General features: G+C 42.4%; 1 protein-coding gene across 3 annotated transcripts in view; it reads right to left on the bottom strand.

The window, feature by feature from the left end:
- ranbp9 (RAN binding protein 9) overlaps positions 1 to 26,630 on the bottom strand; it is a 77,325-nt gene that overhangs the window by 1,975 nt on the left and 48,720 nt on the right. For 2 of the 3 annotated variants that reach the window (XM_059945553.1, XM_059945554.1), the window contains exons 8-13: positions 21,711 to 21,819; positions 20,395 to 20,591; positions 12,569 to 12,722; positions 8,154 to 8,275; positions 3,872 to 4,023; positions 2,715 to 2,826 (exon numbers count right to left, since the gene is read on the bottom strand). In XM_059945553.1, coding sequence (XP_059801536.1) covers positions 2,715 to 2,826; positions 3,872 to 4,023; positions 8,154 to 8,275; positions 12,569 to 12,722; positions 20,395 to 20,591; positions 21,711 to 21,819 — 846 coding nt within the window. Of the gene's footprint in view, positions 1 to 2,714; positions 2,827 to 3,871; positions 4,024 to 8,093; positions 8,276 to 12,568; positions 12,723 to 20,394; positions 20,592 to 21,710; positions 21,820 to 26,630 lie in introns of those variants that run through there. The other variant, XM_059945556.1, reaches the window with a different exon arrangement.

Raw genomic sequence — 26,630 nt, 5'->3', positions numbered from 1 at the left:
GTACTCAAATGAAAACCTGAAGTCTGGTGGTAAGTTCAAAGTTTCAAATTCAAGGCAAGGGATTTCAAATAAACCAACTTTCAGTCAAGAATTTGATCCTAGAAATTCAAAATAAAAACACAAGCTCTACGCTCTACAGGACAGGCAGCATCAGTGGAAGGAGAAATAGAAGAACTGAGAAAAATCAAACTGGCAAAGGATGCACAACCTAAAATACTAACTTTCTCTTTGAACGTAGGTTTTCTAAACTGCTGATTGTTTCCAGCATCATTTTAAGCTATGTTAAATTAAGACGACAATACAAACTGTAAAACCTAGAGAGAGAATTAACACTTATCTCTTGCAGAGAACTCTTACTGAAATACTTAAAAGGAATAAAAACAGTATAACTAGTCAAACCTTTGAACATCCAAAGCCTGTACTGTCGATGTATACTTCATATTTGGCCTGGTTAAACTCCATCTGCCATTCCTTCACCTATATCTGCAACTGATCTATATCCCAGTACATCCTTTAGCAATCTTCGTTGCTACCCACAGGACCACCAATCTTCACATCATCTGCAAACTTACTAACTCATCTACATTTACACATTTATGTCAGTAACAGCAATGCTATTACCATAAAACACTACAGCACAGAAAACGGCATTCGGCCCTTCTAGTCTGTGCCGGAACATTATTCCGCTAATCCCATTGGCCTGCACCCAGTCCATAACCCTCCAGACCTCTCCCATTCATGTGTCTATCCAATTTATTCTTAAAACTTAAGAGTGAGCCCGCATTTACCATGTAAGATGGCAGGTCATTCCACACTCCCACCACTCTGAGTGAAGAAGTTCCCCCTAAACCTTTCCCCTTTCACCCTAAAACCATGTCCTCTCGTATTTATCTCCTACTCTAAGCGGAGAGAGTCTACTTGCATTTACTCTGTCTATACCCCTCAATTTTGTAAACCTCATCAAATCCCCCCTCATTCTTCTACGCTCCAAGGAATAAAGTCCTAACCTGTTCAATCTTTCCCCTGTAACTCAACTCCTGAAGACAGATGGGAGATAAAGCAAGGTGCTTAATATTATTTTAGTTATTAAATATTTTGAAAGGTTAATTTGGCCCAGATTGAAATGAACCATTAAGAATCCTACGAACACATTATAGCGATCACAACAGATTGCATATTAATGAAGCTTCTATGCTGATCTGACAATTCCTTTTGGGGATTGAGTCTCTGAGGGAGGTTCAAGTTCTGCAGGGTAATTGTAGTATGCACAGGGCCTGACCTACAGTGACTGCCTTTCAGATATATTAACAGCTAAAAACAAAAGTAAGAACTTTAACTTTTGTATTCTTCCTTAATATCTCCCTTGAGTCAGTCAGGAGTTGCAATATAGAAGAGATGGATGCAATGAACCTTACAGATCCAGAACACTGAATGTGAATTGCAGATTTAAAGATTTGTTTCCATATCAAAAGATGCAACTTGCAGCTCAATAACAGCTGCATCTTACAGAGCTGCTTTCTCAGTTCCAGAGATGCAGGTTCAGTCCTGCCCTCCAGTGATGTCTATGCAGTCTGCACATTCTCTGTTTTAGTTTCCTTCCACACAAAGATTTACAGATTAGTAAGTTAACTGCAAAATCTAAAATTTCTCCCACAATAGATGGCTGGTGGTACTGACAGGAATGTGAAAAGAATTGATTACAGGTAAAATTAGTGAAGGAAATTGCATTGCTTTGTAAACCAGCATGGGCTGAATAAATTTCTTAAGGGTGAGCAGTGGCAGTAAAGCTCCACTGACCTCTGGTGATGTTTGTATGAAGTTTCACATTCTGTGACAAAATGGGTTTCATATAGGTACTCTTAGCATGTACACGTAGTAGATACTGGGGGAAGTGATGGGAATGTGGGGGGAATGAAAGGTGGTTGGGAAGGTGGGTCCTTCATAGTCAATATGTACTCAGTGGGTTGAGGACCAGTAAGACTAACCTCCAGTTGGTCAAGGTAGGAAGATAAGACAAAATTCAAAAATTCAAAAGAAAATTAAGTTAGAATTTCAAAGTAGCACTCAAAATACTGGAGGAACTCAACTATTCAGATGCCTGAATTAAATGGTGGGGGGGAGGGGGAAAGAGGCTGGCTGATAGGTGAAACCAGGTGGGTGGGAAAGGTCAAGGGCTGAAGAAGAAAGAATCTGATAGGAGAGGAGAGTGGACCACAGGAGAAAGGGGAAGAGGAGGGGGAGCCAGGGGAAGTAATAGGCAGGTGAAAAGTAGTAAAAGATCAGAATGGGGGGTGGGGAGAATTTGTTGCTCAGTAAAAAATTAGAGAAATGATAAGTTAGTGTTGGATGCTAAAAAGGGAACTGAAAATTCAGTTTAATCTAGTCATCTGTACAAAGAGACAGCCAGAAAAGGGGGCCATGGCACTAGGACTGGGCCTTTGGAAGTTGATGGACGTGATCAAGTACTATTGTGTTCAACAGTTAAGGTAGGGTTACATACTGAGTCTAGTACCATCAACTTCAATGAATTACAAGTTTTGTCCAGACGTAACCTTGACAGGGAATATACAAGTAATGTTTGAGTATTCAAGGCCTGGAGGATATATGTTATTGAATTAAAAAACCTCCCACTGTAGAGTCAGATTAAAAATACATTCTTAGATTTATTAGTCACATTGAGCAACGACTTTAACAAGTGACTACAACATACTCACCTAATATAGCACTATTTAATGCTGAACACACAGGCTCTCTTTGCACCACATCAAGCTGGTATCCTACTGGGCTGTTCCATGGATCAGAATAAGCAAGCAAACTAAATGCATCCTGAATGGGGTAAAGAAATCACAATTGTAATCAGTGTGTGTGTGTGGGGGGGGGGCAAGGGGGAGAAACAGCCATCTACAACACTTAAATGAAAACACAAAATGCTGGCAGAACTCAGCAGGCCAGACAGCATCTATGGGAGGAGGTAGTGACAACGTTTCGAAACCCCATAGATGGTGTCTGGCCTGCTGAGTTCTGCCAGCATTTTGTGTTTTTATTTATTTCCAGCATCTGCAGATTCACTCATGTACATTTAAATGAAAGTTGTTTGATTATACCTTTGAAACAATATCAGTTGAAGCTGCGTCTCAATTTCAATACCTTGATAATCATATTTTTGAGAACCATAACAAAACTGTACTTAGCTTTGCATTCTATGTTGAAGTCCCTTACACGAAAGTTATGGAAGGGGATAGAGGACGTGAATGCAAGAAGAAATAAGAGGAAATCAAAGTAACAGCGAATGGTAAAATCTGTAAACAGAAAAGCTGGAAACACTCAACTGATCAAGCAGCATTTGTGGAATGAGAAACAGAGCTAACATTTCATTCTTTCCACAGGTTCTGGCTCACCCACAGAAAATGCTGGATGAATTTAGTTTATATTTCGGATTTCAAACATCTGCAATTACTTAGGATTTCATTTCAAGTTCTGATGAAGGGTCTCTGATCTGACAATATTAACTTTCTCTTTTCACATATTCTCTCTGACCTAATGAAGAGTTACAGCACTGTTTATATTAAGGAAGGTTTTAATGAGAAGTCACAGCTCCGAAACATTAATGTTGCTTGTCTCCACACATATCAGCAGACATGCTGATCTCATTCCCATTGAGGCTACGACATTCTCATCAACACAATGTGTTTTAAATGCACAATTTACATGATGCCTTCGATCACTCGCTCAACCCTGAGGTCAAGGAGACAGATCCACCAATGGAGGCAAGCCATTAAAAAATTCTTCCTCCCTAAAGTTAATTGTTAATTGATCATTTCCAGGAAACATACTAGTTCCAAATCATACACAAACTTTACAACTTTAGTACCTGAAGCATTTTCTTATTAGCTGTATTTTTGCCACATTCTCTTCTCAGCTGCTCACTCACTGTTTGCAGTTCCCGCCCAAAATGAATCATGCGTTCAATCGCTGCCTGGCTGCCTCCACAAAGTTGGCGTCGTGACTGAGTCAAGTCTATTTCTGTTGAAAATCCACGAGAAAACAAAACCAAACTAAGTTCTCCATTACATAAGACGGTCAGATTTTAAACAAAATACAGAAGTAGACAGCGACTCTAAGTAGCATATTTAGCAGGGTCAGCACTTCAGAATCACTGGCTGAAAATACAATACAAATTAAAATTTGACCCAAAATCTTCACAGGAAAGATCGGAATGAATTGTTCAGAATAAAGACTAAAATCTTAGTCCATTTAAAGTATACAAAGAAAACACTAAAAAACCTGACCCCTTAAGCCTGCCCAATCATTCAGTCCCAGGCCTCACTTCTTCTGTGACCTTGAGAAAATTTAAATAATGATAATTGAAAGTGTTATCTATAACACCCAAAATCATACCTAACAACCATTCAAATGACTTGCAGTTAATTAATTACAAACTGATTTTTCACACTCATACTTACAAACTTTGTTTAGTCTTCAGAGCATCATCTGTTTACATCTTGAACACCACATAGGTAAGTGTACGGTGCCAGGTTTTGCACAATGGACACTACCTTGGTACATCACAGGAAAGCACTTGCTTTGAGTCTGAGCATCTTTTCTTGTAACCAAACTACTTTTAACCTGACCAATTAAAAATTATTGCACAAAAACTGATTTACTTGAGTTTCTTTTAATACAAAACCTATTGCTATGTATTTAACATTCCAGTAATGTTTAGGAAACATTATTTGTTGTTTAAATAATTTGTTTAAATTATTCATTACAGGTAATAGGTAAAAGTCTGAATGGCATACATGGTGCCCTATTATACATGCACATCTTGCTAAAGTAAAACAAAAATAAGACGTGCATCCCCAGCTCAGTGTTTCCTTTCAATTAGTTTTGTTTCAGAGCTACAAAACATAACAGTGGTGACAAGGAGGTTTTAAGCAAATCCAAGACGACTACTTACCTGTTCAAGTGCAGTGAGATGATCATTTATAGAAAGACTGCAGCACATGTTCTTGAAGAGAAAGATGGTAGAGCTTTTTTTTTTAAAAGCAGAAATGGACGAATTAATGGGTCCATAAACAGTGACCACCAGGTGATAATCATAAATTAAAGCATAAATGGCTAGCTACAACATAAAGATAGAAGTGTTCGATTGCACAAGAGAAAACTGGATATTGTATACATAGCAAATTAAGCAGTATTTTGAAGCATATGAAAAGCAAGTGCCACTTTTGTTGAGTGCATTGCATTTAAGGCATATAGTTTGTTTAGAAGTTTGACTGCTCCAACCAAACCAGATGAAACAAGTTTTGCTGATATCATGAAAGTAATGCAGGAACATTTAGAACTAAGCCACTGTTGATTGCAGAGCACTTTATGTTTCATAAGTAGAATCAAAAGGAAGAGGAGTACATTTCAACATACATGGCGGAACTGAAGAGACTGTCTAAACTTTGCCAGTTCAGTGATGGGCTTAGTGGTGCACTGAAAAATTATTTCGTTTGTGGAATCTTACAAGAAAACATTCAAAAATGGCTCCTAACTGAAGCAAAACTCTCTTTTAAAAGAACATTTGAAACTGCTATATTAATGGAAACAGCAGACAAAGCTGCAATGAAGTTGCAGTCAGGAATTGAAGTGTACAAAGTTGCAATGTCTAAACAGACACCTGCCTGGCCGAAAGAATTATGTTACCGTTGTGGAAAAGACTGACCAATGCAGGTTTAAAGGCAAAACTTGCAGGAAAAAACGACAAAGGAGGACACAATCATGTTGGGCAGACAAAAATAAATGGACTCCACTGTGAAGAAAAAAAAAGTGAAGTTGCTGTTTCAAAAAAGCACCAACTTGAATGCTGTTGATAAAAATCTGATAATGCTAAGAGTGATACAGCAATGGATATCCTTGAGAGATTTACAATCTGTAAAGAAACAATAGACAACCAATATGGATTACACTAGAAGTGAACAGCAAATTAATTAAAAAGGAGTTGGGCACTGGCTCAGCTGTTACAGTCATTCCCCAAAATGAGTTTGTGGCATTTCACAGGTACTGAACTGAAGCCTGCAGATATCCAACTAAGAACTAATACTGGAGGAAAGATAATTCTTGCGGGAAAGCCCCACACTGGGCTTGTATGTTATAAAAACAGGAAGACCAGCATTGTTGGGCTGTGATTGGCTGAGACAACTACAAATTGATTGGAGATTTATCCACTATTTACATGTCACATCTCCTGCAACGGAGTCAACTGAAAGCAAATTAAGAAAGATGCCAAATTAAAAATAATAAGATGATGCTACAGCAGTGTTTAAGGATGGCATTGGAAACTCAAACATATCAAGAGTAAAACAGTGTTAAATTAAAATGCCAGACCCAAGTTTTAGAAAGCCCACCGAGTTCCTTATATCATCCGTAATAAAGTAGCCAGTAAGCCAGATCGTATGGAGGCTGAGGGAATTATTTCCAAGATTGATTGGAGCCCATAGGCAACTCCAGTGGTCCCAGTAACCCAGAAGAATGGGTCTGTCAGGATTGTGGTGATTTTTAAGGTCACCATCAACCCAGTATTGAAAGCAGATCAATATCCTTTCTGCCCAGGACAAAGGATATCTTTGCAAACCTTTCTGAAGAAAAACATTTCAGCAAGGTGGACTTCGTTGAGGCCTACCATAGATGGAGATGGAAGAAGAGTCTGAAGTGCTTCGCACCATAAACACTCAAAGGGCTTTTAACACTACCGCACTCTGCATAAAAAGCGTGCCCTTGGCAGGTGTTGCCGTGTGTGGGGATTGAGAGTGGTTGTACCATTAAAGCTGAAAGCTCAAGTATTGGAGGAACTACATGTCAGTCATCTTGTTGTTTCTTTTCAAACCTTGTAATACTCAGGTGGCATTTTTGCTGTTCCTGTAAAATTTTAACTGTTTTTTTTATATAAGGCCAAGTTGCTATCTCAAGGCTCAATCCAGCACAGATGGAAAGTAAGCAAGGAGCTGGTTAGATTCAAACTCTGGACCATTCACCTCAAAGTCCGGTGCTGATGCGACTACACCACTGACTGGCTCTGCCAGTCATCTAGGAATGGTCAAAATGAAAGCATTGGCTTGAAACTTCGTCTGGTGGCCTGGGATAGATCAGCAGATCAAGCAACTTGCCATGCACTGTTTGGGACACCAACACGTCCAGAAGAAAGGTGGCAAGAGCTGTCAGAAACACTTCTTGTTGTCCCGAGGCCAACACCTACAACCACCACAAAGGAGGCCCCAGAAACTGAGATTGTTTCACAACACAAGTCTCACCTGCCAAGCAGAGTGACCTTTCAGCAAATACATTGTCCCAAAAGAGTAAATCTTCCATAGCAATTAAATCATAAGTGATTGGGACTATTTAAAATTTACTGTGCTGTGGATGTCTATATAGTAATTGCATTATATAGTATTTTTAAAATTTATATAAATATAAAATAGAGAGCAATACATTACATATGCAAATTAAGATGTATTCTACATTGAGTTGGAGTTCATAGCTAAGCAGGAAGGTGTGTTATGTATTTAATATTTTGAGCAATATTGTAAATATTGATAGCAGAGTCAAGGGATATGGGGAGAAGGCAGGAACAGGGTATTGATTGTGGATGATCAGCCATAATCACACTGAATGGTGGTGCTGGCTCGAAGGGCTGAATGGCCTAGTCCTGCACCTATTATCTATAAATATACAATTATACATGATTAAACACTCTTGTTCATTTAAATAATTCATTACAGGTTATATGTAAAAGTATGTGAATGGCATACATCATTATGCCACATCACCTGTGTGCATCTCACTAAATTAAAAGCAAAACTAAGATGCTCATTTCCAGCTCTGTGCTTCCTTTCAATTTGTTTTAAGTTATGCAGTTATAAAACAAATCCAATGCTCACTTTTATCCTCATAAGCACACAAATATTTAGTTAAAGTTTAATGTTAAAACAGCTCATTAATGTCATAAAAAGTGAAAGCCCACAGAAACAAAAGAAGGTGAAATCTGGTGGATTTATGTAAATCAGTTAATCTTAAAAAGGAGAAAAATAAAAAATATTTTGTGCACTGACCTTTATCAGAACAAATTTCTCACTGCCCGCCTTTACCCAGTAAAACTTAGATGTTCATACCCATTTCTGCATCATTTTCATCCATATCATGATCAAGTTTTGAACTGCCATTAAGGAAACCATTTGATGAAGACTCTGCCACCCCATTGCTGTAGTGTTCAGTCTCCATATCTATATCGTTACTGGAGAATAAAAAGCACGCACATATTTTAAAAATATGCACCACTGCCTTTAAAAATCTGTCTAATACATTTGAAGAAATAACAATAAGGCCAAATTCAGTTACTTTTCATCGGTCTACCATCTTGCCCATTGCTTGCAGACAACTGACTACATTTCCACTTGTATTAATGTAATCTGATTATGCTAGAACAACTAGTTTAAAGTTCCTTAATCAGGTGCTCTACAGACAGGAGACACCGCCAGGCCTGATGACTCAATAGCAGATAATGAAAAGTTGAACAACCCCATTTCCAACAAAGAGGCCTAGGGAAAAAGAAAGATAGAGGGAGCACCAGAGGGAGATGGAGAACAGGCGGAGTGATGGGCAGAAAGAGAGAAAAACTAAATATATCAGGAAAGGGGTAAGAAGGGGAGGAGGGACATTAATGGCAGCTAGAGAAGTCAATGTTCATGCCATCAGGTTGGAGGCTACCCAGCCAGTATATAAGGTGTTGTTCCTCCAACCTGATTGTGGCTTCATCTTGACAGTAGAGGAAGCCATGGATAGACATATCAGAATGGGAATGGGACACAGAATTAAAATGTGTGGCCACTGGGAAATCCTGCTTTCTCTGGCGGACCGAGCGTAGGTGTTCAGCGAAACGGTCTCCCAGTCTGCGTCGGGTCTCACCAATATATAAAAGACCACACCAGGAGCACCGGACGCAGTATACCACACCAGCCGACTCACAGGTAAAGTGTCACCTCACCTGGAAGAACTGTCTGGGGCCCTGAATGGTGGTGAGGGAGGAAGTGTAAGGGCAGATGTAGCACTTGTTCCGCTTACAAGGATAAGTGCCAGGAGGGAGATCGGTGGGAAGGGATGGGGGAGAGGAGTAGACAAGGGAGTTGCGTAGGGAGCGATCCCTGCGGAAAGGAGAAAGAGGTGGGAGGGAAAGATGTGCTTGGTAGTGGAATCCCATTGGAGGTGGCGGAGGTTACGGAGAATTATACATTGGACCTGGAGGCTGATGGGGTGGTAGGTGAGGACAAGGGGAACCCTATCCCAAGTGGCATGGCGGGCGGATGGAATGAGGACAGATGTACGGGAAATGGGAGAGATGCATTTGAGAGCAGAGTTGATGGTGGAAGAAGAGAAGCCCCTTTGTTTAAAAAAAGAAAGACATCTCCTTCATCCTGGAATGAAAAGCCTCATCCTGACAGCAGATGCGGCGGAGACGGAGGAATTGTGAGAAGGGGATACCATTTTTGCAAGAGAAAGGGTGGGAGGAGGAATAGTCCAGGTAGCTGTGAGAGTCTGTAGGTTTATAGTAGATATCAGTAGATAAGCCGTCTCCAGAGATGGAAACAGAAAGATCAAGAAAGGGGAGGGAGGTGTCAGAAATGGACCAGGTAAATTTGAGGGCAGGGTGAAAGGTGGAGGTAAAGTTAATGAAGTCAACGAGCTGAGCATGCGTGCAGGAGGCAGCGCCAATGCAGTCGTCGATGTAGCGAAGGAAAAGAGGGGGACGGATACCCGTATAGACTTAGAACATGGACTGTTCCACAAAGCCAACAAAAAGGCAGGCATAACTGGGACCCATGCAGGTGCCCATGGCTACACCCTTGGTTTGGAGGAAGTGGGAGGAGCCAAAGGAGAGATTATTGAGAGTAAGAACTAATTCCGCTAGACGGAGGAGAGTGGTGGTAGAGGGGAATTGGTTAGGTCTGGAATCCAAAAAGAAGCCAAGGGCTTTGAGACTGTCCTGGTGGGGGATGGAGGTATATAGGGACTGGACGTCCATGGTGAAAATAAGGCGGTGGAGGCCAGGGAACTTAAAAGCATTGAAAAAACTCAAAGCATGAGAAGTGTCACGAACATAGGTGGAAAGAGATAGAACAAGGGGGGATAAAACAGTGTCCAGGTATGCAGAAATGAGTTCAGTGGGGCAGGAGCAAGCTGAGACAATAGGTCTACCTGGACAGGCAGGTTTGTGGATCTTGGGTAGGAGGTAGAAACGGGAAGTGCAGGGTATGGGAACTGTGAGGTTGGTGGCAGTGGATGGGAGATCCCCAGAGCTGATAAAGTTGGTGATGGTATAGGAGACAATGGCCTGGTGCTCCTTAGTAGGGTCATGATCAAGGAGGTATCAGAGAGTTGTCGCTGTGCCTTGGCCAGGTAGAGGTCAGTACGCCAGACAACAACAGCTCCCTCCTTATCAGCGGGTTTTATAGTGAGGTTGGGATTGGTGCGGAGGGAGCGGAGAGCAGAGTGTTCGGAAGGAGAGAGGTTGGAATTGGAACAGGGTGTGGTGAAGTCAAGACGGTTGATGTCCCATCGGCAATTAGCAATAAAGAGATCCAGAGCAGGCAGAAGACCAGAGCGGGGTGTCCATGAAGAGGAGGGTTGAAGATGGGGGAAGGGATCATTGGTGGGGGTAGGAGAGTCCTTGCCAAAGAAATAAGCTTGGAGACGGAGCCGGCGGAAGAAGAGTTCAGCGTCATGGCATACGCAGAACTCGCTGAGGTGTGGGCCAAGGGGGACAAAGCTGAGGCCTTTACTGAGGACAGAGCACTCTGCCTCAGAGAGTTGAAGGTCGGAGGAATGATAAAGGCCTGGCACGGATGAGAGTTGGGATCAGAAGGGGGAAGGAGGCTGGCAGTGAGAGGAAGATGGAGCCTCTGAGGGGCCCAGGAGCTGACGATGGGATCTGAGGGCAAGGCATAGTGGTGGTGGGGGAAAGGGAGATGGGAGTCACAATCACAGCATGTGAAGACCCGGCCTGGAGTTCAAGGCTGGAGTCGCAGTCAGTGGTTGTGCAATCGCTTTGAAGCTGTCCATGGTCGTTGGAACCCGCGTTGACGGTGGTGGAGTCTGGGTTTTCAATAACCCTGAGTTGCTGGGGCAGCCGAGATCGACAGCCAGGGCCAATCCATGGCCATTGGAACACGCGGTGATGGTGCTGTAGTCTGGGTTTTGAACATGCCCAGGTTGCTGGGGCAGCCGAGTTCGACGGCCGGGGCGAATCCATGGCCATTGGAACATGCGGTGATGGTGCTGGAGTCCGGGTTTTGAATATGCCCTGGGTTGCTGGGGCAGCCGAGATTGATGGCCGGGCCCGGGGCCACGATACGAAGTCCATGCTCTGGGGTCTGCTGATGGAAGATCTTGCGATCCTTGCAGGACGTGATAAAGTCAAAGAAACCGCGATTGCACACATGGATCTGATGGAGGATGAAATAACAGACAGGTCCATTGCAAACTGAGAAACAGGTGTCCCGGAGGCGTGGAAGTGATTGTGAAAGGGACGCCAGGTACCTTCTCATGGCGGAGAGTGTCGCCCTCAGAGCTCAATGGGAGAAACAACGGGAGGCAGAGTCAATTAAATGTGAGTACCTGAGATCCTCAGAAGGTCCAAATTGAGAAGCTCGAAAACGAATCCTGAAACCAACTGGAGTCAGTTGGCGGCGGAGACACGTTCCAAGGAAGGATATATGGCTGTAATAGTGGGTCTGGGTCAAAATATGATCGAAAAGTTGAAGGGTCAAGGGAATTATATATGGGGAGCAGCAAGAGAGGGTTTCACTGAACTCCTGTCGAAGAGAAGATTTAAACTTCTTCAGTGTAGGCCGAAAAAAAGATGAAACTGTTTCTTTTTTGTTTGAGTCATTTAGTACATTTGTCTATTTGGGCGTCTGGTAGTGTTTTTCTCCTGTTGGTATAGTATAGTAGCTGCCCCACTGCAGTGACCCAGGTTCAATCCTGAAGCACCTCCCTCCACCATCCCAGTGATGTCTGTGCGGAGTCGGCATGTTCTCTTCTGTGCTCGTATTGATTTCCCTTAGGTGCTCTAGTTTCTTCCCACATCGCAACGTGTGATGACTGGTCAAGTAAACTGGCTACTCGGGGTAAGAAAATCAGTGCGGGAGAAAGTCATTTGACCTACTAACAGAGGATATGCGACAGGGGTATGAGGGGATGGCATGGGATGGAATGAAACTGAAGGGATTGTCCCAAGAACTAATGATTTGATGGTCTAAATGGTTTCTTACAGCACAAAATAAACAAATGGGAAAATCTCTAGTTCACAATTCTCAAAACCTTCAGTAAATTACATTTGTAGTTAAATTCACAATCTGACAAATGTTACTGTAAGTTAGAAAATAGGTTGCACTGATTCCGCCCTTGAATTGGTCTAATAATTCTAGTACATTAACCTCGATCAGTAACAACCAGGAGAAAAATGTTTGAAGTAATCTCCAAATCAGTAATCACTTTAAAGACAGAACTAAAATTAAACTAAAACACTTACTTGTCTCTGATACAACTGTTTGATTGCTGAGATCTTGCAGCATTTATGCTATTTAATTCTGAAGTATTTAAACATGAGGTTGGATGCTTATTGTGACTACTGGATTGATGGCCTTTATTGGATATTATACCATTGCTACAATTGTTTTCATAACCTATCAAAAGATAGAACACAAAATTATTATACTTTTTCTACCAATTACTTCAACACAGACTGTGCACATTTTGTAAGAGAGATTAAGTAGAACTACAAGGAAAGTATGATTGAAAACAATGATCTCATAGGAAAACCATCAATGCAGATTTTGTTATCAAATTGGATAGGATCACAAATCACACCATTATCAATCTTCACTCAATCTTCAAGGTTTTTGTGCAGTATAATTTTCAGTTAAAGATAGACACTAAACCAAGTGAAAGTGAGGAACATGGTAGATAAAAAGTAAAAGTGCCAACCTTTCACCTAATAAAAATGTAGGATAAAAATATTAATACTGATTGCTAGGTGAAAGCTTGAAGTTAAAAACTGAAAATACAGAACAAATTACTTCAATGATCTTTAATGAACCGAACTGTAACCAGGTAAGGCAGTTGCCGTGCACTTGTAGCAAGGCTTTTTCCCTGTAATTCAGTATGGGGAAAAGGATCAGATCTCTCATATTCAGTATAACGCCAAACATTTAATGGAGCCAACATCAGAGGTTCTTTGGTCACATGAGTTAAAAATCAATGTTGTCATATATACAACAGTTTAAACTACAATTTACTGGTAGGTCAGAACAGGAATACCCAATGTTCGTGTGACAATGGTATTTGAAGGACTAAGTTTAAATACAATCTCTCATTAATTTCAAATCTTCTCATGTTACTGGACAGATGGTGGATTGAGCTTTAGGATTGGTGCACATGTTGGATCCCCAGAAGGATTGAAACAGGTATGTCACAGCCATGCCAGTAAAGAAAATTATCACTTGAACAGAAGGAGCTATCCCTCCTACCTACCAGACCAATCTGCCCAAAGGAACTAGATGCCTATTGTAACTAAACAGCACAGTAATATTAAGTAACCAGGCAAGACTTGCTTAATAATACAGCACAATTTATCAAATGCAACCAAGCCTGGAGATGTTTGCCCCTGCAGAACAAGTGAAATAAGATCAAATCAGTCAAATGCAATTTAAATCCAAATATCAGCTATCCTCTGGGTTCAAAGGATCACTGAAACAATTAATCAATTTGTTGCCTGCACAACTGTTTTTATTGTTAGCTCCAATTACTTTGTAAGTGGGAGTTCCTACAATTTATGGGAGTAAGAACAATGGATGGAACTAGATGAAGAGCTTGATGAATGGTGGTGGGGTTAAGAATGGATGAAAACCTTGCTTAATTTCCTTTCTTAAAACCATTTTCCTACCCTGTCCCCATATCGAACAATTCCTTAAATATTGAGAATTCATCTACCCTGACTTGGAACACAAACAATTCCTGTGCCTCCAACTACCCTCTGGGGTGGAGAATAATAAAGATTCACCAACCTCCAAAGAAAATCTCATCAGTCTATAGTCTATATCTCTTACTTTGAGATTGTGATCCCTAGTAAACGACTCCTCAGCCAAGAGAAATAACTTGCCTAAATCAAACCTGTTCCACCCTTTAAAAATTTTGGACACTGCAATGTCACCCAGAGGCTAATTTCAAGCCCGAGTCTATCATTGTACAACAAATCCAACAAATGAAGAAACTAGTCTGGTGAATACTTACTGCACTTCCTCTGGCAAGAATGGTCTTGCAGCACAGTTATTCATTGAAATACATTTTGAATCTTTGGGATAGGATCCACACAACAACTCTAATCACAGGCTGCCAACTTAAGGACTTGTTTTTTTCCTCTATTTTGTTTTAAATCCATTAAACAATTCTCACCTATATTCACCAAATAAACTAATGTCAAACCCATGAAAAATCCCAGGGGAATCTTGCCAAGATCTGGCATATGGCAGAGACATTGCTTTCAGCATGGAATTTGTAAAGTGGGTCATTTGAATAAAAGTCTGAATCAAACATAATCAAGATTGCTTTCAAACTGCAATACAGCTAGTCATGTCATTTTTCAAACCTCAACATCAGCAACAAGAGAAAATCTGCAGATGCTGAAAATCAAAGTAATACCTACAAAACACTGAGGGAGCTCAGCAGACCATCTATGGTAAAGAGTAAATAGATGACGTTTCGGGCGTTTTGTGTATCATCTCATGATCAGTCCTCAGCAAGCATGAAAAATCGCATGACATGAACAAACATGTTGCAGTGGCATTAATATGGCAGTAAAAATATGGAAATTATAATTGTTATACATCTACATAATATTTCTAACATTAGAACTGCATCATTACCCCATGACTCTTAACAACACTACACCAATTACTTCATTAATAAAACATTTGATTTCCAGAAGAAAGAAAATACTCTAGAAAGGGATGAGAACCTTGCCTCTACTTGTTGAGCTGTTGGAAAATCGTGTTTGAAATTCTTGCAGGGAAAGAATACTAATTTCTTCTCACAGGAGCGGTAGCAAGCAATAAAGATCTTTCCAGGTAACTAAAAGGTGGGGGGGGGGGGGGGGAGGGGGAAGTTGGCACATCCTGGATCTGTTGTGCTTGTGTCTAGACGTGTCAACATTCAGGAGTAACTATTAGACACCATCACTATGGATTAATCTCAATTACAATCTCCAAAATTGTCAAATACTTCAGGATATTGTCTGGGCAATATCTGAACCAGATGAAATCTACAAGGATGATTTTAACTTGCCCAGTATTTATAAGTATAATCATTACCTCAGTATAATAGTAACACTATGGTCACTTTGATCAATTTGCATTACATTGGACTTTTTTTGTTCTAATTGCATTCTTTATTAAATTAACATAAATTACACAAAATAATGTTTTGCTTGTGAATGCTGTGTCCAGTGGTATGTACCTGGAATACTGCAGCAAGTTTTTCATTTCACCTTCTGCATGTGACAATAAACTTGACTTTTGTATGCTTCATGTGCTGCTGCTGTCTTAGGATATACATCTGGAGATCACACGAGTACCAGCCTTAACCTTGGGAACTCTCAAACTAGTTTCATTGGACAATCTTACTACAGGTAACAATAATGTATCTGCAACACTTGTGAGAAAAAATATTTGGAATAAAAGAGAACTTTCTTAAATTTATATTTTATTTATTTAGATAGTGCAGAATTTGCCCTTCCAGCCATTTGAGCTGTGCCGCCCAGCAACCCATTGATTTAACCCCGGCGTAATCACTGCAGAATTTACAACCTACATTGTACGTTGTATGGTTGATTGTGGGATCAAAAAAGTGCACCCAGAGGAAATCCATACATTCCAAAGGGAGGACATAAAAACTCCTCAGAGGACACCAGGACTGATCTCAGAACTCTGACACCCTGAGTTTTAATAACATTATGCTAACTGCTACCATACCATGGTACCCAAACCAACCTAGATGCAAAGCTAAGAACTGCTCCAAAAAAATAAGAAAACACCTATTCCAGGAGGTAGCAAACTTTATGAACTGTTTGGAGAACAATTCATGAGCAGTTCACAGAGTGAACCAAAGGGTTCACTCGAAAGGTAGAACAGAGAAGCTTAGTTGATAAAATGGCAAAGGTTCTGATTGGTCCCTGACAGTAACAGAGTTAACAAATTGTTATTATTTGGTTGAGAGAGAAATAAGTAGTCTCATCTGTGTATACAGCTGCATTGCAATCACGATTGTGCATGCACTTGGTGATTAACAGCATTGGAGCCTGTTCAGTAAACTCCTCTTTGTATTTGGTTCAGATGTATTTTCAGCTCTCCCCTGGAAAGCACAGCCATTTCATTAGCCATGTGGTTTGAAAATCAGAATGAGTATCTAACAACATGTGGGACAAAGTTCAAAGTAAATTACAGAAGTACATCAATGTTACCAGATACTACCCTGGAGATTCATTCTTTTGCAGATATTTACAGGAAAACAATAAAATTTACAAAATACACAGACTGAAATAATCAATGTGGAAAAGAAACTGCACAAATAATACTGAGAACGTGATTTGTAAAGATTCCTTGAAAGTGAATCTGTAGGTTGTAGAAACAGTTCAAAACTTATGAGTGAAGTTATCTCTGCCAGCTCAGAAGCCTGACACTTGTAGGGTAATAACTGTTCCTGAATCTGGTGCCGTGGGTCCTATAACCCCTGTCTGATGGTAGAGGTAAGAAGAGTGCATGGCCTGGATGGTAGGGGTCCTTGATAACGGATGCTAATTTTTGTGACAATGCTCCATGTAAATACACAGTAGTGGGGAGGGTTTTGCCCAAGGTGGTATCCACCACTTTTTGTCTTTTCCATTCTTAGACATTAGTGTTTCTATACTAGGCTGTGATACAACCAGTTAGGATACTCTCCACTGTGAACCTGTAAGCTTGTCAACCGTTTTGGTGACATGCCGAATCTACGCAAACTTCTAACAAAGTAGAGACATGCCGCGCTTTTTTCGCTTTGGCGCTTTAAGTGCTGTCCAAGGACAGATCCTCTGATATGGTAACAACAAGGAATTTTAAGCTGCTGGTCCTGTCCACCTTCCAATCCCTTAATGAGGACTGTTTCATGGAGCTCCAGCTTCTTCCTCCTGTAGTCAGGTCTCATGAGTGAAAGGCTTCTGTTGGGGCACAATTCAATCAGATTTTCAATCTCCCTCCTATATGTCCATTAGTTACCACAACTGATTTGGCCAACAACAGTGTTGTTGTCAGCAAATTTAAATACAACATAAATACACAATCATAGGTATGAGAGAACAGGAGACAAAGCACACAGCCTGGTAGTGCACCTGTGCTGATGGTGAGTGTGCAAACGTTGCCAATCATAATACTGGGTTCTGCCAGTGAGGAAATAGAGGATCTAGTTGCACAGATAGGCAGGACGCAGGTCTTGGAGCTAGTGATGAATTGAGGGGATGATAGTGTTGAATGCAGAGCTGTAGTCAATGAAGAGGTATGTATACATCTTTATTGTCCAGGTGTTCCAGAGCTGAATGAAGGACCTATGAAATGGCATCTACTGTTGACCTGTTGAGATGATGGGCAAATCGGAGTGGATTCAAGTCACTTCTCAGGCAGGAGTTATGTTTTATCACCACCCCATCAAAGCATTCCATCACAGTGGATCAAACCACCACTGGATGATAGTTATTGAGGTACGTTACCACATCATTCTTGGGTACCGGTATGATTGAAGCCCATTTGAAGCAAGTGGGCCGAAAGAGTCTGCCGAAAGAGAAAGATTGAAGATGTCTACAATCACTCCGGCCAGCCGATTAGCATAGGTCTTCAGTACTTGGCAGGCACACCACCTGGGCCAGATGCACTCCATAGATTCACCCTCCTGAAAGATGCTCTCATGTCAGTCTCAGACAGGGTAGCCAGGGTTAACAGGGTTCGTGAGGGGGCCTCTAAATCGGTCAGAGCATAAAAGGTATTCAGCTTATCTGGGAGCAAAACCTTGTTGTCACTTATGTTGCTTGGGTTTTGCTTTGCAGGAGGTGATGACATTCAAGCCCTGCCAGGGTTGTCAAGCATCCTTCTGTGGTTCAAATTTAGTCTAGAAATGCCACTTTGCATGTGAGAGGCCACACCTGGACCTCTTGCACTTTCCTGGATCACCAGTCCTGAAATCTGCCAATCCAGCCCTCAGCAGATTTGAATTTCTTGGTTTAGTTAGTGCTTCTGCCGGAGAAGATACTGATTGATCTTGTGGGGACACACTCATCCATGAATGTCTCTATCAAGTCCATGACAATGCTGTTATATTCAGTACTTGAACATGGCCCAGTCCATCGACTTGAAGCAATCCCATAGCCTCCCATGACCATCTATTCCTCGTCTTTACTTAGTGTCTTGCTCTTCAGACTCTTCCTATATACCGGTAGGAAGATAGACAGATCTCCCAAAACACAAGGGATGGAACGGCAGACATTCTTGATGGGAGTTATCAGTGGTCGAGTGTTGGGTCCTCTGCTGCTGCAGGTGATGTGCTGATGGGAGTTTGGCCGAGATTTCATCTGGCTTTGAAGTCCCCAGTAGGGATGTGAAATGCATCAGGGTAAGCAGTTTCTTGTCTATTAATCATGGCATTTAATCCATTGAGTGCTAGCATGATGTCTGCTTTTAAGCTGCAGTCAGCATTATGGCAGAGAACTCTTTCAATAAGCAAAATGGTCAACGCTTAATCATTACATCTCCAGGTCAGAAGAACAAGACTGCTACATTCGAGCACCACGAGTTTATAATGCAGCAGACCTCACCACCTCTGCCCTTTCTGGATACCACCATCCGGCCCCTCGAGTTTGAGCACGGGGACAAGCCATGTCTTCATGAAACAGAGTGCAGCAATCTCTTATTTCCCCTTGACACAGTAAACTTGCCCTAAAGTCCTCTATTTTGCTCTCCAATGACTGTACATTGGTTAGGAGGATGCTAGGGAGCAGCGGTCATATTCCCTGTTGCTTTAGTCTGGACTGAAATCTCCTTGACCCCGCCACCCTTCCGATGACGTTGCTTTCAGGGTCGCTTCCAGGGGCATTACTAAGTGTCAAGTTCACCAAGTTCTTCAGCCTCATCAGGAGATCATACGATTGCTAATGCATTTAGAAGAACAGAAAGTACATTTCTTAAAGGGGAACTACAGGCTGCAGATTGCAGCAATATCAGAATCCATTAGTATTGTGAGCTGCCCGCAAATTGTCATTGTATGCTGCCAGTGCCATCTTGGTGAATGTCAAAACATCACTCTCAGTTAAAGGTAAATGTACGTCGGCTTTTTTCCAGGGCATTAACTCGCCGTATCATCTCAGTGTAAATACTGCAAAATATTAATCAACTAATGGATGCCACAAGTTTAAAATAGAGAACCTAAATTTATTCTAACACCCACACCTTAAATTAATTTGATGACCAAACAATTTTTAAAGCGCTCAATGTTCTAATTATCACAGTTATGCACAACTTTCCTCATACAGATTGCCCACATCAAAATAGTATACTTAAGAGAACTGGAAATTCAGAATCCATGCACTGCAATTCTCCAAGATGATTAACCCTTTGCTTTTTACGACTAAATATATAAGCATAGTTAAATGCTTCCTGCTGCAGAACTGAGCTGAAATGACTTTCGATACTCTGCAAAGTTAGTTTTGAAGCTCATTCTCGAAAAACAAGAAATATATTGAGTGCCTATTGCTTTTGAACTTAAAGGAAAACAAACATTAGCCAATGTGAAGTTTTGTAAGAGATCAGAAACTGATCACCATTTCTCTCTAAGCCAGGGGTTCCCAACCTCCTCCTTGCCAATGAGGCTTACCATTACTCAAGGGGTCCATGGATCCCAGGTTGAGAATCCCTGCCAAAGCAAACAAAGTAACCACATTCATATCTTCAATTGAGTTCAATAGCAGGATGGCATAGATTTAAAGTGATCAAAATGTTTATCAGGAATGAAGTAAGGAACCCATGAATCTAAATGGAACAGGACAAGTCCAAATTATTTGCAGTGTCATGGAGAAGTCAGTTCTACATGTGTACTGAGTGCATAGGTTGCAGTTTCTTCTATACAAGCTGAGCTTTTATCTTCAACATTCTCATATTTAGCCATAACAGATTCAATAAAGTATACTCCAGTCATCAATCAAGCAAACACTGCATTTTTTACTTGTAAGAGCATGTACTACAGAAGTTAACATTTCCTGCAAATTCTATCATTCTAAACTTGTACCTGTAAAGTGACTATGTGAACCATTCCCTCTGCATGCTGCTAGGATGTGGATATTGCTTCCATGGCTGGGACTCATGCTGGGACTGTTGAAGGTTCTAGGGCTACCAGGGTAGCTGTCTTGAGACTTTGGACTTCGGCCTCCTAAACACCGTACTTCACTATCGGTTCCATTTACCATTTCTATAAACTGGCGGACTCTGGTATAAATACAAATTCAAAAAAGCCACTCAAAATAATTCTCAAATTCAAAACACATCTGTATCTTCATAGCTCGTTAACGAAATTGCCTTTTGCTTAAACAGTTTTAATTTGGGTCCATGCCCATAAATCAGTACGATAAGCCAGGGGTTCCCAACCTTTATGTCAATGAGCCTTACCATTAACCACAGGATCCATGGACCCCAGGTTGGGAATTCCTGCCTAAGCACTAAAGATTACCACATTCACATCTTCAATTACTTTTACTCCAATGAAGTTCTAATTTAAACAGTACCAAATTGCTTAGAACATTTGACAGAAGACAATAATTTTGGTACAAAGAGCCTTCAAGGATACCACACAATTCAGAAACAAGAGATTATAAATGCTGAAATCTGAAGCAACCCAGCAGCATCAGTGAGAGGAAAGGAGCTCATGTTTGCAGTTGAAACCTTGCATCAGGACTGAGAGTGGGAAAATGAGGAGTGGCAAGAATTCTGAGGTAATTTGTGGATTGAAAAGGGGTACAAGATGTAAGGCAGGTAGTGTAAGAGTGGAGGTGGAGCAAGAAGACTGGCAGCTGACCGATAACTGGAGACAGAGGGAAAACAAATGGGGCTGCGGGGGGGAGGGGGCGGAGGGAGGAGGATTTTTTCTCCTTTTGTCTGCCTCCATCTATCTGCCAGTCATCCAATTCAACACAGCTCACCTTCCATACCTGGCATGAGAAGCCTGTCATCTTACACCTGTCAATCCAGCAATCACATCAGAATCCTTTCCTGCCACTCCTATTCTCTGTGCTGGCCACCTCAACTCTTCACTCAGTCCTGATGCAGGATTCCAGTCTGAAGTGTCAACTTCTTTCCTCCAACCTATGCTGTTTGACTTGCTGAGTTCCACCAGCAGGTTGCTTGTTATAAAGCACAATTCCCTTGTACTCCTAGCTTTAATGCATTCCATCATGGATGTGCGTGTTTTTTTAAGCCCAGTACCAATTATCAATGGCCACAAATTATTTCAGAAACTATCAAGCAAGTTGATAGGAATGAAATGAAAAAAATCATGTAACTAGAACGGTCACACAACACTGCTAACAAACAGAATATACAGCAACTTACTTTAACATAAAAAGGAGGTTAGACTTTCTTTCAAGAAGACCTGGATATAGCTGTTGCGTTGTTTCAATTGCTTCTCCCATTCTTCCAGCCAGTACCAATTTCTGAATTCCTAAAAAAAATTTACAAGTTCAATGTGCCTACTTTTAATATCACCAATTAAGATTGTGGTTATTTTGGCATTAACATACAATTGTTGAGTTATTAAAAGCAAATACGATGCTGACTAAAGGTCAAACTTACGCTAACCCTCACCTTTGTTATGATTGCACAGTTTAACTTGCCTTCTCTGCTTCAAATTTATCACCAATAGAAAGCAACAATAAATGCTGTTGCAAGAATAAGATCACTATACATATACATACACTATACATACCGCAATTTTTAACATTTCTAAAGTATTTTTTTTTAAACAGCAATGCCAACTCGTCTCTCTGAACATTATTCAGTTCCATATCTTGAGGTTTGAATTTACATTTTATGCTAACCTACAACGATGACTATGAGTGTATACAACATGTTTTTGGACAGAATTAGTTATTATGCCAAAATAAATGCCAAACTATTACACATTCCACTGCAAGTAACCCAAGTATGGACAAGCATTTTAGCAATCTGCTTCAACATTAACAGAAATGTCTTGAACTTTGTCCAGAAACAAAGTGTTGAATGAAAAGTTTCAAGTAAACAGGACAACCCTCGATTTTTCCACCTCAATTGTCAAAGTTCAAAGTTTCAAAGGAACATTTATTCATTCTTTAACAGATATGCTTTACAGGTTAAGGTCCCTCTGAATGCCATTATTCTCATGTGCTCATCCAGGGCCATAATGTTTGACATACTGATTTTTTAAAAATAGAGTCAGAATTCTAGATCACAGAAACAATCCCTTTGGCCCAACTCATCCATGTCGACCAAAATGTGTATCCGAGCTTATCCCATTCCCATAAGACCTGAATTAAGCCATCTGGCCCATCAAGTCTGCCCTGCCATTCAATCATGGCTGATCCATTTTTTTTCTATCTCCTCAACCCCAGCTCCCAGCCTTCTCCCTGTAACTTTTGATGTCATGTCCAATCAAAAACCTATCAACCTCTGTCTTAAATACACCCAACGACCTGACATCCACAGCTGCATGTGGCAACCAATTCCACAAATTCACCACTCTTTGGTTAAAAATGTTCTCCGCATCTGTTTTGAAAGGGCACCCCTACCATGGGTACCATCTTTTCCACATCTACTCTGTCTAGGCCTTTCAACATTTCAAAGGTTTCAATGAGATTCACCCCTCATACTTCTTAATTCCAGTGAGTACAGACCCAGAGTCATCAAATGTTCCTCATATGTAACTCTTTTCAGTCCTGGAATAATTCTTGTGAACCTTCCCCTGGACCCTCTCCAATGCCAGCACATCTTTTCCAAGATGAGGGACCCAGAACTGTTCACAATACTCAAATGAGGCCTCACCAGTGCCTTAAAAAGCCTCAGCATCACATCCTTGCTCTTGTGTTCTAGACCTCTTGAAACAAATGCTAACATGGCATTTGCCTTCTCACCACTGACTCAACCTGCAAGCTAAACTTCAGGGTGTTCTGTACAAGGACTCCTAAGTCCCTCTGCATCTCAGATTCCTGGATTTTCACCCCATTTAGAAAATAGTCTACATATTACCTCAAAGTGCATGACCATGCATTTTCCAACAATGTATTTCATTTGCCACTTTTTCCTAATCTGTCCAAGTCCTTCTGTATCTTACCTGTTTCCTCAACACTACCTGCCCCTCCACAAATCTTTGTATCATCTGTAAACTTAGCAGCAAAGCCATCTTTCCATCATCTACTAAATCATTTATTTATAAGATAAAATGTGGTCCCAACACCGACCCCTGTGGAATAACACAAGTCATTGGCAGCCAACCAGAAAAGGATCCTATTATTCCCACTCGCTGTCTTCTCCCAATCAGCCAATGCTCTAACCATGTTAGTAACTTTCCTGTAATACAGTAGCATGCAAAAGTTTGGGCACCCTGCGTGGTCAGTACTTAGTAACACCCCCTCTGGCAAGTATCACAGCTTGTAAACACTTTCTGCAGCCAGCTAAGAATCTTTCGATTCTTGTTTAGGGGATTTTCGCCCATTCTTCCTTGCAAAAGGCTCCTAGTTCTGTGAGATTCTTGGGTTGTCTTGTATGCACTGCTCTTTTGAGGTCTAACAATAGATTTGTGATGATGTTTAGGTTAGGGGACTGTGAGGGCCATGGGCAAAACCTTTAGCTTACGCCTCTTGAGGTAGTCCATTGTGGATTTTGAGGTGTGTTTAGGATCATTATCTTGTTGAAGCTATCCTCTTTTCATCTTCAGCTTGCTTGTTTTTTTTTGTGTTTTTTTTACAGACGGTGTGATATTTGCTTCCAGAATTTGCTGGTATTTAAATGAATTCATTCTTCCCTCTACCAGTGAAATGTTCCCCGTGCCACTGGCTGTAGCACAGGCCCAAAGCATGATTGATCCACCCCCGTGCTTAACAGTGGGGGAGGTGTTCTTTTCATGAAATTCTGCACCTTTATTCTCCAAACATACCTTGCTCATTGCGGCCAAAAAGTTCTATCTTAACTTCATCGGTCCTGTGCATCAGGTTTGTTTAGATGTTCCTGTGCAAACTTGTGACGCTGAACTTTGTGGTGAGGACACAGGAAAAGTTTTTCTCTGATGACTCTTCCATGAAGGTCATATTTGTGTAGGTGTCACTGCACAGTAAAACAGTGCACCACCACTAAGTCACTGCTAAATCTTCCTGAAGGTCTTTTGCAGTCAAACGGGGGTTCTGATTTACTTTTCTAACAATCCAACAAGAAGTTATCTAGGAAAGTTTTCTTGGTCTTCCAGACCTCAACTTGACCTCCATCGTTCCTGTTAACTGCTATTTCTTTATGACATTATGAACTGAGGAAATGACTACCTGAAAAAACTTTGCTAACTTCTTATAGCCTTCGCCTGCTTTGTGGGCATCATTTATGTTAATTTTCAGAGTGCAAGGCAGCTGCTTAGAGGAGCCAATTGTTGAGACAAGTTTTGAAGAGCCAGGGTATTTATAAAGCTTTGAAATTTGTATCACCTGGCCTTTCTTAACAATGACTGTGATCAAGCCATAGCCCTAACAAGCTAACAGAGATCTGAAAATGTGGTATTGTAGCGGTGTGCTACAAGCAGCGCTAAAATTACGACACGGAGTCGGTAACTGCAGTCGAAGGAAAAACTTTATTCGAAAACTTCAGCCTCACTTTTAAGCCTCTGTCAACCGGCCCCCCATGGCGAAGAGGCTCCAAAGCTCTGTGCTCGCAAACTCCCGTAGGCTATCTAATTGTGAGTCGGTTCGGATACGCTAGGAAATGAGGCGCCGTGCAGGTTTGCCGCAAAGTCCTGAATGTGCGGCACAGGGTAGCGGTCCGGTGTGGTAGCCTCGTTCAGCCTGCGGTAGTCGCCGCACGGTCTCCAGCCCCCCGTCGCTTTGGGCACCATGTGCAGGGGGGAAGCCCAGGGGCTGTCGGACCGCCGGATGATCCCCAATTCCTCCATTCTCTGGAACTCCTCCTTCGCCAGTCGGAGCTTGTCCGGGGGAAGCCGCCGAGCACGGGCATGGAGGGGTGGTCCCTGTGTCGGGATGTGGTGCTGTACGCCGTGCCTGGGCATGGCTGCTGTGAACTGCGGTGCCAGAACCAATGGGAACTCCGCCAGGACCCTGGTGAAATCGTTGTCGGACAGCGTGATGGAGCCGAGGTGAGGGGCTGGCAACTGGGCCGCGCCCAGGGAGAACGTCTGAAAGGTCTCGGCGTGTACCAGTCTCTTCCTGGGCAGGTCAACCAGCAGGCTGTGAGCTCGCAAAAAATCCGCACCCAGAAGCGGTTGGGCTACGGCGGCCAGTGTGAAGTCCCACGTGAACTGGCTGGGGCCGAACAGTAGCTGCACCTGACGGGTGCCATAGGTCCTTACTGTGCTGCCATTCACGGCCCTCAGGGGGGGACCCGGTGCCCTGCTGCGGGTGTCGTAACTCGTCGGAGGTAAAACGCTGATCTCAGCCCCAGTATCGACCAAAAACCGGCGTCCCGACCTTCTATCCCACACATACAGGAGGCTATCCCGATGGCCAGCCGCCGTAGCCATCAGCGGCGGCTGGCCCTGGCGTTTCCCGGGAACTTGCAGGGCGGGCGGCAACGGCGGGCTTCTGCGCCCCACCGCTGGTGGTAGAAGCACCAGTGGTCATTGGGCCGGGGGTTAGTGGGCTCTGCGGCCGGGCCTGGACTGGTTTGCTGCCGGGAGCGTGGCTGGGAGATCTGTGCGATGGACGCCCCGCTCACCTTTTTGGCGTTCCACAGCAAGTCCGCCCGGGCTGCCACCTTCCGGGGGTCACTGAAATCCGCGTCGGACAGCAGCAGGCGTATGTCCTCGGGCAGCTGCTCCAGGAATGCCTGCTCAAACATGAGGCCTGTGTGTCCCTCGGCCAGAGACAACATCTCATTCATTAAAGCCGATGGAGGTCTGTCGCCCAAGCCATCCAGGTGCAGTAAACGGGCAGCCCGCTCGCGCCGTGAGAGTCCGAAAGTCCTGAGGAGCAGGGCTTTGAATTCCGTGTACTTGCCGTCTGCCGGGGGCGACTGTACGAACTCCGCGACCTGGGCAGCTGTGTCCTGGTCGAGGGAGCCCACCACGTAGTAGTAGCGGGTGTCTTCTGAGGTGATCCGGCGAACGTGGAATTGGGCTTCGGCTTGCTGGAACCATAGGTCCGGGCGCTGTGTCCAGAAACCCGGCAGTTTCAACGAAACCGCATGAACAGAGGCGGCGTCGGTCATTTCTGGTCCAAAAATCGTTTGGACCGTCGGGGTCACCAATTGTAGCGGTGTGCTACAAGCAGCGCTAAAATTACGACA

The sequence above is a fragment of the Hypanus sabinus genome, chromosome 20 (assembly GCF_030144855.1).
Source record: "Hypanus sabinus isolate sHypSab1 chromosome 20, sHypSab1.hap1, whole genome shotgun sequence".
Taxonomy (NCBI): Eukaryota; Metazoa; Chordata; class Chondrichthyes; order Myliobatiformes; family Dasyatidae; genus Hypanus; species Hypanus sabinus.
This window is presented reverse-complemented; position numbering and strand designations above follow the sequence as displayed.